The sequence below is a fragment of the Balaenoptera ricei genome, chromosome X (genome assembly GCF_028023285.1).
Source record: "Balaenoptera ricei isolate mBalRic1 chromosome X, mBalRic1.hap2, whole genome shotgun sequence".
Classification (NCBI taxonomy): domain Eukaryota; kingdom Metazoa; phylum Chordata; class Mammalia; order Artiodactyla; family Balaenopteridae; genus Balaenoptera; species Balaenoptera ricei.
The window spans coordinates 96,375,222-96,388,747 of NC_082660.1; the positions used below are offsets into that span (position 1 = coordinate 96,375,222).

The following is a 13,526-nucleotide window of genomic DNA, read 5'->3' on the forward strand; positions in this document are numbered from 1 at the left end:
TTAGTATGTATCTTCAGAGCACTAGGAAGCCATTAAGTGGTTTGTGGCCAGTGATATGCCTTGATTCGATTCATGTTTTAGAGTGGTCACTGTCTCCTGGAAGGAGAATGGATTATAAGAAGGTTAGCAGAGACTGCTAGCTGTACCCTAATACCTATCCTATAGTAGTAGTTCTCTCCATTTTTAGCTAAGCACATGGCTACCTAGAATAAAGAATACTTTTCCTTGCTTCCTTTGTAGCTGGATATGGCCTTGTGACTATTTCTTTTATTTGGCTTGGGCTAATATTAAAATTAATTTCTTTTGAACATACACCAAGTCATAGTCACCCAAGGCAGAATTGGAAGTTTGCTATGAATAATCAAGGGGTACCTGTATTCTATTAGAAACACAGCCCTGTACTTCCTCATCTTTATTTTTTATTTATTTTTAATAAATTTATTTATTTATTTATTTTTGGCTGCGTTGGGTCTTTGTTGCTGCACGTGCAGGCTTTCTCAAGTTGAGGCGAGCAGGGGCTACTCTTCGTTGCGGCGCGCGGGCTTCTTATTGCGGTGGCTTCTCTTGTTGCGGAGCACGGGCTCTAGGCACACAGGCTTCAGTAGTTGTGGCACACAGGCTCAGTAGTTGTGGCTCGCGGGCTCTAGAGCGCAGGCTCAGTAGTTGTGGTGCCCGGGTTTAGCTGCCCCATGGCACATGGGATCTTCCCGGACCAGGGCTCAAACTCGTGTCCCCTACATTGGCAGGCAGATTCTTAACCACTGCGCCACCAGGGAAGTCCTCCTCATCTTTAAATGGTAGGTTTGCCATAGCTGTTATTCAATCATATGGAAAAAATTGAAATGTTCCTTGCTTAAGAGATGAGTGATTCACTTCTCTATGCCTTAATTAATATTGTGTACCTTTGCTAAGATACTTAATATTTATTAAGGTACAAGTAGTTGAAAAAGTCCAGTAGTATTAAATGTTTGAAACATAGCAGTGGTTCTCAAACTTGGCTTCATATTGGTATCACCTGGGGAGTTTTAAAAATTACTATGCCTGGGCTTCCCTGGTGGTGCAGTGGTTAGGAGTCCGCCTGCCAATGCAGGGGACACGAGTTCGAGCCCTAGTTCAGGAAGATTCCACATGCTGCAGAGCAGCTAGGCCTGTGCGCCACAACTACTGAGCCTGCGCTCTAGAGCCCGCACGCCTAGAGACGGTGCTCCGCGACGAGAGAGGCCACCGCAATGAGAGGCCCGCGCACGGCAATGAAGAGTAGACTCCACTCACCGCAACTAAAAAAAGAAAGTCCACGCGCAGCAACGAAGACCCAACGCAGCCAAAAATAAATTAATTAATTAATTAATTAATTAATTTTTAAAAATTACTATGCCTACGTGCCACCCCCACCCCAGGTTTCTGATTTTAGTGTAGCCTGGGCGTCAAGAGAGTCAACATCTCCCCCAGATGATTCTAATGTGCAGACAAGTTTGAAAACCACTGGTATATAGTCCTGTTTCAAGCACTTGTTAGTTTTATTAGAGATCAAGCTTCACCCAGTACTTTGAACTTACCTCCTATCTAGGTGCTATAGTTTCATCTGCTCTCGATGCAGCTTCCTCTTCAATTGTTCTGATAAGGAAAAATTAAAAATTGATAGCTTTGAAACAACTTTCATTTTCATAGAGTTCTAGCATGGCAGATCCGGAAAAGACTTGATAGATAAATTTTAACCCAACCTCTTTCATTGTGTAAAAGAAGAAAAAGTCCAGGAGAGGTTATTATTTTCCTGAGGATATAACACTAGTTGTTGCAGTGTCAGCACTTGCACAACCTTTTGGTTTTTAAGATAACTTCAAAAATGTTCAGAGAACCACCTAAAGTACAAATAAAACATCAGACCTTTATAGATTGGAAGTTGAAGCACGATGAGGTTGAAATAAAATGACAGCAGCTAATCTGTCAAAACTACAACTAGGACTTCCCTGGTGGTGCAGTGGTTAAGAACCCGCCTGCCAATTGCAGGGGACACGGGTTCAAGCCCTGGTCCGGGAAGATCCCACATGCCGCAGAGCAACTAAGCCCGTGCGCCACAACTACTGAGCCTGCACTCTAGAGCCCGTGAGCCACAACTACTGAGCCCACGCGCCACAACTACTGAAGCCCAAGTGCCTAGAGCCCACGCTCCGCAACAAGAGAAGCTACCACAATGAGAAGCTCGCACATCGCCATGAAGAGTAGCCCCCGCTCACCTCAACTAGAGAAAGCCCGTGCGCAGCAATGAAGACCCAACGCAGCCAAAAATAAATAAAAAAACAAACAAACAAACAAAAAACTACAACTAGATCCCGTACTATTCATCATGTACAACTTGTACGATCTAAAGTTCTTAAATTGTAAAGTGTGTAAGAATTACCTGGAGAGCTATTTAAAATGTGAATTCCTATATATATTCCTCCAATTTTGATTCAGGCTGACTGGTAGTAGGACCCAGGAATCTTCACTTTCAATAAACTTCCAAGTGAGTCTAATGTAGGTATTCCACAGACAAAATTTTAAAAACACTGAATAAGTACTAGACCACTCATCCCCCCCAGCAAATGACCTTAAGACTTAACTGGAAAATTGCACTGATGGGTATTTATCGTTCTAGGGCTAATTTTACTTAACTGTAAAAATTTTAAAACAATCTAAAATTATCTTTGTAAGTTATGACTCTCTGAAAGCCATACAAGGAAACATAAAAGCACTTACATACAAGGTATATAATGCTGGTTACCATACAAAGTCATGCACTTCAACCTTCAGAGTGATTTAAAATAGTTTAGCAAAGTTCACCAGTGCTGCCACAAAGTGTTACGTAAAGTTGTCATTTTAAAAGCATATAATGATGTTCCTTTAGAAGCAATTTAATAACTGGTAGAGAAGGTTAACTCAAATTTCTACAACTTTACTAATGAATTGCCTGTTGAATGCTGATGTTGAATTTATCACAGATGTCTATTAGCAATTAGCAGACTAATCATTTTGACAATAACAAACACTTCTGTTTTCAGTTTGATAGTTTTCTTTATCTAGTGAATACAGTCTTTATTATGAGTTTAAACGTCGGCGATAGTGCTAATAGCAAAATAATAAACTATTTGCGTTTACTCTGAAATAGACCATAAGCTAATACACAAGACCTTTAAACTTTTCATGAATAATTATTAAGTGATTACTGTGTGTAAGTTGTTACTAATACCAGGTACTGTGAGGGAGATATGAGTAATCAGCAGCTGTAACAGGATAAAAAGGTTCATATTTCTATTGTGCATCTGCTGGGATTTATCCATCAGGTTCTACTGCAGATTCCGTGAACTCTCCTCTGCTGTTAACTGTTGGTTCCCACTTTCAGGGTTCACTCCAACGCTAATACCTCAGATGCCCAAGAACGGACAAGAAGTGGTGGGGGGGAAATAGCTTTATTGATCATGTCCTTCAACAATGTTTCCTATTTTCTGTTGTCCTGTCCCCTTGACTCTAGTGGTATTCCTTATTTCAGACTATTTTCCTTGGACTTCAGGCTACCATTGTGTCTGCCTTCCATTTGACCTGGTGTCTTTCTGCTTCTCTGACAGCCTGTTGCCTATTTGTGTAGTTTGCTGACTCTTGGCCCAGTCAGACTCCTGATATCTCTGTTTGTCTTGTTGTCCATTCATCTACTCCTTCACTAGCCCTTGGCCCACACTGCAATCTCCCTTTCCCAGCGGATTTACCCAGACCAGCTGAGCCCATAGCAATGTATGCCCAAGTGCTGCTAGTATCCAGTGTACTCCTGATTAAAAACAGAGCTGCTCAACATCATTAATCATTAGAGAAATGCAAATCAAAACTACAATGAGATATCATCTCACACCAGTCAGAATGGCCATCATCAAAAAATCTAGAAACAATAAATGCTGGAGAGGGTGTGGAGAAAAGGGAACACTCTTGCACTGTTGGTGGGAATGTAAATTGATACAGCCACTATGGAGAACAGTATGGAGGTTCCTTAAAAAACTACAAATAGAAATACCATACGACCCAGCAATCCCACTACTGGGCATATACCCTGAGAGAACCATAATTCAAAAAGAGTCATGTACCACAATGTTCATTGCAGCTCTATTTACAGTAGCCAGGACATGGAAGCAACCTAAGTGTCCATCGACAGAGGAATGGATAAAGAAGATGTGGCACGTATATACAATGGAATATTACTCAGCCATAAAAAGAAACAAAATTGAGTTATTTGTAGTGAGGTGGATGGACCTAGAGTCTGTCATATGGAGTGAAGTAAGTCAGAAAGAGAAGAACAAATACCGTATGCTAACACATATATATGGAATCTAAGAAAAAAAAAAAAGGTCATGAAGAACCTAGGGGCAAGATGGGAATAAAGACACAAACCTACTAGAGAATGGGCTTGAGGATATGGGGAGGGGGAAGGGTAAGCTGGGACAAAGTGAGAGAGTGGCATGGACATATATACACTACCAAACGTAAAATAGATAGCTAGTGGGAAGCAGCCGCATAGCACAGGGAGATCAGCTCGGTGCTTTGTGACCACCTAGAGGGGTGGGATAGGGAGGGTGGGAGGGAGGGAGACGCAAGAGGGAAGAGATATGGAGACATATGTATATGTGTAACTGATTCACTTTGTTATAAAACAGAAACTAACACACCATTGTAAAGCAATTATACTCCAATAAAGATGTTAAAAAAAAAAGATAAACCTTGAACAGTCTTTTGTTAGAGTATAACACATGGGACATAAAAATTAATGGAATGCATCAAGATATTTGAGTGCCCACCATGGGCAAGGCCTTGTACTTGAAAGGATCTCTAGCGACTGGAATATGTTTCCTTTTCAATGAATAAACTAAGGTAGCAGAAGATGTTCCTTGGGGAGCCTGTTAAGAAAAATTCCACAAAGAAATAAGAGAAAAAAAGGCTGTGAAATCAATTCTACCAATGCCGTAGCAATTCAAATGATGGCTCTTAACTTACTTCCGGCTGAACTGGTTGATAGCATTATTTCAGCAGGACTTGGAAAACCAGTTTGGTGTTTCAGATGATCTGAGAGGGGTGACTTTCGTTTTGTCACATGGTAATCCCAAGAGTCCAGTTCCTCATTCCAATCCACTCCATGTTTATGAAAGTTCATTAGCTGGAACAGTAAGAAGAAAAAAATGTCAGTGAAGGAAGTCATCCAATCCTGATAAGTTGACATGTAGAATAAAGTTGATGGTGTTATTTATTGCTAAGGTAGCCTGGTTAAGGGTTACATGTGTGTACAGTTGGAGGAGGGGCAGGCAAAACGGAATGTAGCTAAGTAAAGTGAAATAGAGCTGATGTATTCAGAGCTTACATTGCTAGAGGTGAGATCAGTTACCTACTTGCAGCTGAAATTTCAAACTTCTGCTTAGTGGGGACCTGAGTGGACAAATGGTGACTGATAGTTGGAAATATCAGCAGACATCTTAAATTTTATGCTCAAATGAATGAGCAATGAACCAGGAGAATAAGTCCAGTTGTTCTCAGCTGCTGGTAATTTTTACCTTTTTATTTAAAATCACAGCGCCTTTTTCAATGAATGCCTATGTGACTGTGGCTTATTACAATGAAACCAGCAACTACACTTCAACAGAGACATGTGAATGTGGTGTTTACGGATTAGCCTCACCGGTGGCTAATGCTATGGGGGTGGTGGGCATTCCTAAGAACAGTAACTACCAAGCTTGTGACTACAACACTGAGTTTACTAATACTAAGAAGCCCTGGATTGCACTGATAGAAAGAGGTAATTGTACATTTTCAGAAAAAATTCAAGCAGCAGGCAGAAGAAATGCTGATGCTGTTGTGATTTACAATGTTCCAGACACTGGCAACCAGACGATACAGATGGCAAATTTTGGTAAGTAAGAACTGATTCCCAAAGAGGGTTAATGTCTTTGTTTATCTTAACATGGTATTTCCATCTACAGTGACTCTAGGGTCTGGCAATGAGGTTGTAAAACAAGTGTATTTTAAATTTTCTTGCCTGGCACTACTCTGAATTACTTTACTATTACTTAATATTGGCAATTAATTTGTTCCAAGGTCAAAAGCAATTCATGAAGTGGTTCCCGTTTTCTTTCACGATGTTCTTAGCTCTACTAGTTTTCTCAGTGTGTATTACATAATTGCTTTTTAATAAATGTGCATTTACCTGTAAACATTCAAGAAAACGTAAATATTTTAATTTCATTCTTAATTTGTACTTTTCAGTTTGATTCAGGGTTGTATGTATTCAAGTGTGCAGTAACTGCAAAACTGATTCATTATTATGATTAAACAATAGCATATTGTAAGTGTGCAAAATGTTTACAGAAATGAGAATTCGACTCTGCTGTATGCATGTGAGATTTTAATGTCTGTGGGACTAATATATATAAAACTACTCTATAAGAAACATTATACATTGAAAATGGTAAGGCTGAAATTGGATACCTCTGTAATTCACACCAAAAGTAAAGATTTCCCTTAAAAATGTTTACTTATGACTTCTTAAGTAAATATAATTATCTAATTTATTAATTTTGTGAAGGAATTTACTTCTTAGAATTACTGTTTTTATTTTGTAAAAAATGCCACTTTCCAAATAAATGCTTTTAAACCAGTGAAGAAGTAGACTTCTGAAACAAGTTTTCTATACTGTAGGTGGGTAAAGGTTTTTTTGACCCCAGACTTGGCCAAAGGAGAAAAATGGTAATTTCAAACAGGGTAAGATCTGGTCGAACACAATACCAGGATAATTGGTATTCTCACCACCAAGTTTGGCCTCTGAGAAGATTAATGTAAATTAAATCAACCAGATTTCAGAACTGTAAGAAAAAAACAAATTTGTGTTAAGAGTAGTAGAGTGGAACATCCAGGCTGTGTACCTACAATATGGCAATTTAGTACTAATCTTTGAAAAACAAGCTGCTTGTTTCTCTGGGTATCAAAAACTAGGTAACATGGTCTTTAGCGGTACAAAATTATTGTAAATGTACAAAACTCTACTTGCTACCTTTTGTAACATATCCTGGACATTTTGAGAACCCAGGCATTCACATTTTTTTCTTTTAAAGTTAAGAGCACTTCATAAACATTCTCTGCATGTTCCTATAATTTTACGAGTGACTTTTATTTTTGTAGAAATAAAATGAGGTGGCTTTCTGTTGAAAATTAGAAATTAAACCTTTTCTAAGGAACCTACTTGCTCTATGTTTCAACTTAGAGAGTCTGAGTATTCTAGGTTTCCTTTTACATGCATAGCCACATTCTGCTGTTCGCTCCCCTGCTTTCTTTAGGATAATTTTCTTTTTTTTTTAATTGAAGTATAGTTGATTTACAATGTTGTGTTAGTCTCAGGTGTACAGCAAAGTGATTCAGTTACATATATATATATGTTCTTTTTCAGATTATTTTCCCATATAGGTTATTATAAAATATTGAGTATAGTTCCCTGTGCTATACAATAGGTCCTTGTTGTTTGTGTTATATATAGTAGTGTGTATATGTTACCCCAAAATTCCTGATTTATTATTCCTCCCCACCTTTCTCCTTTGGTAAACATAAGTTTGTTTTCTATGTCTGTGAGTCTGTTTCTGTTTTATAAATCTTCTGCTTTTTTAAAAGTATAAACAGTATCAAACTAAATAGTAGTCAAGTTTTCCAAACTTGCTTTGCATCATGCAGTAAGGGGCAACTACTGGAAAGTAGGTGCCCAGCCACTGAATTTAAAAGACTGACCAAAACAGTAAATCTCTCCAAAAGGTATGCACAGTCATTTGAGTACATGTCTCTGAGCAGAATTTAAGAAACAAAGCAGTTACATTTATCATTGAATATATACTTCCAATATAATCAAGGATATGTGATCAAAACATTTTTTAAAACTACTGCATTGGGGCTTCCCTGGTGGCGCAGTGGTTGGGAGTCTGCCTGCCAATGCAGGGGACAGGGGTTCGAGCCCTGGTCTGGGAAGATCCCACATGCCACGGAGCAACTAAGCCCGTGAGCCACAACTACTGAGCCTGTGCGTCTGGAGCCTGTGCTCCACAACGGGAGAGGCCGCGACAGTGAGAGGACCCCGCACCGCGATGAAGAGTGGCCCCCGCTCACCGCAACTGGAGAAAGCCCTCGCACAGAAACGAAGACCCGACACAGCCAAAAATGGATAAATAAATTAATTAATTAAAAAAAAAAACTACGGCATTGCCCCTGTTTTAAAATAAGCAAATTTGAAAAGATAGCATAATCATAGTAATTGTAATAGTTAATATATATTGCCATTTAATATATGTCAGGCACTGTTTTAGGGTCTTTATTTAATGAATGTTGATCTTTAACATTGAATGATTTCAACCCCAAAGAATTAAAATTGTAAATTTAGTGTTTTGCCATTATAAAACCTGTCAACTAGTGTGTCATTAGAGTTCTTCCTTCCTAGAAATTTCTCTTATATAAAAACTATTATATGATGCAGTTGACAAACATAGGGAAGGGAGTGTGGATACGAAAACTCTATGATCAGCCCCTAGACCATTAAAGATTGAGTCATTATTTTATAACATAAGCCAAAATTGTGTTTGTTTTTGCTGTTTTTCATGAGGGTTTTGTTTAGGCACAGAGGGTAGGGCAACAACTCGTCCTCCTCCTCCTACAAAAGCTCAAGGCTTTACCTTCTATCACATTATCTTTTTTTTTATTATTAGTTATCTATTTTATACATATTAGTGTATATATGTCAATCCCAATCTCCCAATTCATCCCACCACCACCACCCCCCGCCACTTTCCCCCCTTGGTGTCCATACGTTAGTTCTCTACATCGGTGTCTCAACTTCTGCCCTGCAAACCGGTTCATCTGTACCATTTTTCTAGGTTCCACGTGCATGCGTTAATATACGGTATTTGTTTTTCTCTTCCTGACTTACTTCACTCTGTATGACAGCCTCTAGATCCATCCACGTCTCTACAAATGACCCAATTTCGTTCCTTTTTATGGCTGAGTAATATTCCATTGTATATATGTACCACATCTTCTTTATCCATTCATCTGTCGATGGGCATTTAGGTTGCTTCCATGACCTGGCTATTGTAAATAGAGCTGCAATGATCATTGTGGTACATGACTCTTTGAATTATGGCTTTCTCTGGGTATATGCCCAGTAGTGGGATTGCTGGGTCATATGGTAATTCTATTTTTAGTTTTTTAAGGAACCTCCATACTGTTCTCCATAGTGGCTGTGTCAATTTACATTCCCACCAACAGTGCAAGAGTGTTCCCGTTTCTCCACACCCTCTCCAGCATTTGTTGTTTGTAGATTTTCTGATGATGCCCATTCTAACTGGTGTGAGGTGATACCTCATTGTAGTTTTGATTTGCAGTTCTCTAATAATTAGGGATGTTGAGCAGCTTTTCATGTGCTTCTTGGCCAACTGTATGTCTTCTTTGGAGAAATGTCTATTTAGGTCTTCTGCCCAGTTTTGGATTGGGTTGTTTGTTTTTTTAATATTGAGCTGCCTGAGCTGTTTATATATTTTGGAGATTAATCCTTTGTCCATTGATTCGCTTGCAAATATTTTCTCACATTCTGAGGGTTGTCTTTTTGTCTTGTTTGTAGTTTCCTTTGCTTTGCAAAACCTTTGAAGTTTCATTAGGTCCCATTTGTTTATTTTTGTTTTTATTTCCATTACTCTAGGAGGTGGATCAAAAAAGATCTTGCTGTGATTTATGTCAAAGTGTGTTCTTCCTATGTTTTCTTCTAAGAGTTTTAAGATGTCCGGTCTTACATTTAGATCTTGAATCCATTTTGAGTTTATTTTTGTGTATGGTGTTAAGGAGTGTTCTAATTTCATTCTTTTACATGTAGCTGTCCAGTTTTCCCAGCACCACTTATTGAAGAGGCTGTCTTTTCTCCATTGTATATCCTTACCTCCTTTGTCATAGATTAGTTGACCCTAGGTGTGTGGGTTTATCTCTGGGCTTTCTATCCTGTTCCACTGATCTACATTTCTGTTTTTGTGCCAGTACCAATTTGTCTTGATTACTGTAGCTTTCTAGTATAGTGTGAAGTCAGGGAGTCTGATTCCTCCAGCTCCGTATTTTTCCCTCAAGACTGCTTTGGCTATTGGGGGTCTTTTGCGTTTCCATACAAATTTTAAGACTTTTTGTTCTAGTTCTGTAAAAAATGCCGGTGGTACTTTGATAGGGATTGCATTGAATGTGTAGATTGCTTTGGGTAGTATAGTCATTTTCACAATATTGATTCTTCCAATCCAAGAACATGGTATATCTCTCCATCCGTCTGTGACATCTTTGATTTATTTCATCAGTGTCTTATAGTTTTCTGAGTACAGGTCTTTTACCTCCTTAGGTAGGTTTATTCCTAGGTATTTTATTCTTTTTGTTGCAATGGTGAATGGGATTGTTTCCTTAATTTCTCTTTCTGGTCTCTCGTTGTTAGTGTATAGGAGGAATGCAAGAGATTTCTGTGCATTAATTTTGTATCCTGCAACTTTACCAAGTTCATTAATTAGCTCTAGTAATTTTCTGGTGGCATCTTTAGGATTCTCTATATATAGTATCATGTCATCTGCAAACAGTGACAGTTTTACTTCTTCTTTTCCAATTTGTATTCCTTTTATTTCTTTTTCTCCTCTGATTGCTGTGGCTAAAACTTCCAAAACTATGTTGAATTATAGTGGCGAGAGTAGACATCCTTGTCTTGTTCCTGATCTTAGAGGAAATGCTTTCAGTTTTTCACCACTGAGAATGATGTTTGCTGTGGGTTTGTTGTATATGGTCTTTATTATGTTGAGGTAGGTTCCCTCTATGCCCACTTTCTGGAGAGTTTTTATCATAAATGGGTGTTGAATTTGGTCAAAAGCTTTTTCTGCATCTATTGAAATGATCATATGGTTTTATTCTTCAAGTTGTTAATATAGTGTATCACATTGATTGATTTGCATATATTGAAGAATCCTTGCATCCCTGGGATAAATCCCACTTGATCATGGTGTATGATCCTTTTAATGTGCTGTCGGATTCTGTTTGCTAGTATTTTGTTGAGGATTTTTGCATCTACATTCATCAGTGATATTGGTTTGTAATTTTCTTTTTTGTAGTATCTTTGTTTGGTTTTGGTATCAGGGTGATGGTGGCCTCCTAGAATGAGTTTGGGAGTGTTCCTTCCTCTGCAATTTTTTGGAAGAGTTTGAGAAGGGTGGGTGTTAGCTCTTCTCTAAATGTTTGATAGAATTCACCTGTGAAGCCATCTGGTCCTGGACTTTTGTTTGTTGGAAGATTTTTAATCACAGTTTCAATTTCATTACTTGTGATTGGTCTGTTCATATTTTCTGTTTCTTCCTGGTTCAGTCTTGGAAGGTTATACCTTTCTAAGAATTTGTCCATTTCTTCCAGGTTGTCCATTTTATTGGCATAGAGTTGCTTGTAGTAGTCTCTTAGGATGCTTTGTATTTCTGCAGTGTCCATTGTAACTTCTCCTTTTTCATTTCTAATTTTATTGATTTGAGTCCTCTCCCTCTTTTTCTTGATGAGTCTGGCTAAAGGTTTATCAATTTTGTTTATCTTCTCAAAGAACCAGCTTTAGTTTTATTGATCTTTGCTATTGTTTTCTTTGTTTCTATTTCATTTATTTCTTCTCTGATCTTTATGATTTCTTTCCTTCTACTAACTTGGGGTTTTGTTTGTTCTTCTTTCTCTAGTTCCTTTAGGTGTAAGGTTAGATTGTTTACTTGAGATTTTTCTTGTTTCTTGAGGTAGGATTGTGTTGCTATTAACTTCCCTCTTAGAACTGCTTTTCCTGCATCCCATAGGTTTTGGATCATCATGTTTTCGTTGTAATTTGTCTCTAGGTATTTTTTGATTTCCTCTTTGATTTCTTCAGTGATCTCTTGTTTATTTAGTAACGTATTGTTTACCCTCCATGTGTTTGTGTTTTTTACGTTTTTTTCCCTCTAATTGATTTCTAATCTCATAGCGTTGTGGTCGGAAAAGGTGCTTGATATGATTTCAGTTTTCTTAAATTTACTGTGGCTTGATTTGTGACCCAAGATGTGATCTATCCTGGAGAATGTTCTGTGTGCACTTGAGAAGAAAGTGTAATCTGCTGTTTTCGGGTGGAATATCCTATAAATATTAATTAAATCTATCTGGTCTGTTGTGTCATCTAAAGCTTGTTTTTCCTTATTAATTTTCTGTCTGGATGATCTGTCCATTGGTGAAAGTGGGGTGTTAAAGTCCCCTATTGTGTTACTGTCGATTTCTCCTTTTATGGCTGTTAACATTTGCCTTATGTATTGAGGTGCTCCTATGTTGGGTGCATATATATTTACAATTGTTATATCTTCTTCTTGGATTGATCCCTTGATCATTATGTAGTGTCCATCTTTGTCTCTTATAATAGTCTTTATTTTAAAGTCAATTTTGTCTGATATGAGAATTGCTACTCCAGCTTTCTTTTGATTTCCGTTTGCATGGAATATCTTTTTCCATCCCCTCACTTTCAGTCTGTATGTGTCCCTAGGTCTGAAGTGGGTCTCTTGTAGACAGCATATATATGGGTCTTGTTTTGGTATCCATTCAGCGAGCCTGTGTCTTTTGGTTGGAGCATTTAATCCATTCACGTTCAAGGTAATTATCGATATGTATGTTCCTATGACCATTTTCTTAATTGTTATGGGTTTGTTTTTGTAGGTCCTTTTCTTCTATAGTGTTTCCCACTTAGAGAAGTTCCTTTAGCATTTATTGTAGAGCTGGTTTGCGGATGCTGAATTCTCTTAGCTTTTGCTTGTCCGTAAACCTTTGGATTTCTCCATCGAATCTGAATGAGATCCTTGCCGGGTAGAGTAATCTTTGTTGTAGGTTCTTCCCTTTCATCACTTTAAATATAAAATGCCACTCCTTTCTGGCTTGTAGAGTTTCTGCTGAGAAATCAGCTGTTAACCTTATGGGAGTTCTCCTGTATGTTATTTGTCGTTTTTCCCTTGTTGCTTTCAGTAATTTTTCTTTGTCTTTAATTTTTGTCAGTTTGATTACTATGTGTCTCGGCGTGTTTCTCCTTGGGTTTATCCTGCCTGGGACTCCCTGTGCTTCCTGGACTTGGGTGGCTATTTCCTTTTCCATGTTAGGGAAGTTTTCGTCTATAATCTCTTCAAATGTTTTCTCAGGTCCTTTCTCTCTCTCTTCTCCTTCTATAATGCAAATGTTGTTGAGTTTAATGTTGTCCCAGAGGTCTCTTAGGCTGTCTTCATTTCTTTTCATTCTTCTTTCTTTAGTCTGTTCCACAGCAGTGAATTCCACCATTCAGTCTTCCAGGTCACTTATCCGTTCTTCTGCCTCAGTTATTCTGCTATTGATTCCTTCTAGTGTAGTTTTCATTTCAGTTATTGTATTGTTCATCTCTGTTTGTTTGTTCTTAATTCTTCTAGGTGTTTGTTCTTTAATTCTTGTAGGTCTTTATTAAACAT

The 13,526-nt window shown here is 38.1% G+C and overlaps 1 protein-coding gene across 1 annotated transcript in view; it reads left to right on the forward strand.

Moving 5' to 3' along the window:
• Window positions 1–5,242: 5,242 nt before the first annotated feature.
• The window catches only part of RNF128 (ring finger protein 128), a 101,820-nt gene continuing 93,536 nt past the window's right edge, over window positions 5,243–13,526 (forward strand). The window contains exon 1 of the mRNA XM_059910062.1: window positions 5,243–5,920. Coding sequence (XP_059766045.1) covers window positions 5,515–5,920 — 406 coding nt within the window. The 5' untranslated portion in view covers window positions 5,243–5,514. The remainder of the gene's footprint in view (window positions 5,921–13,526) is intronic.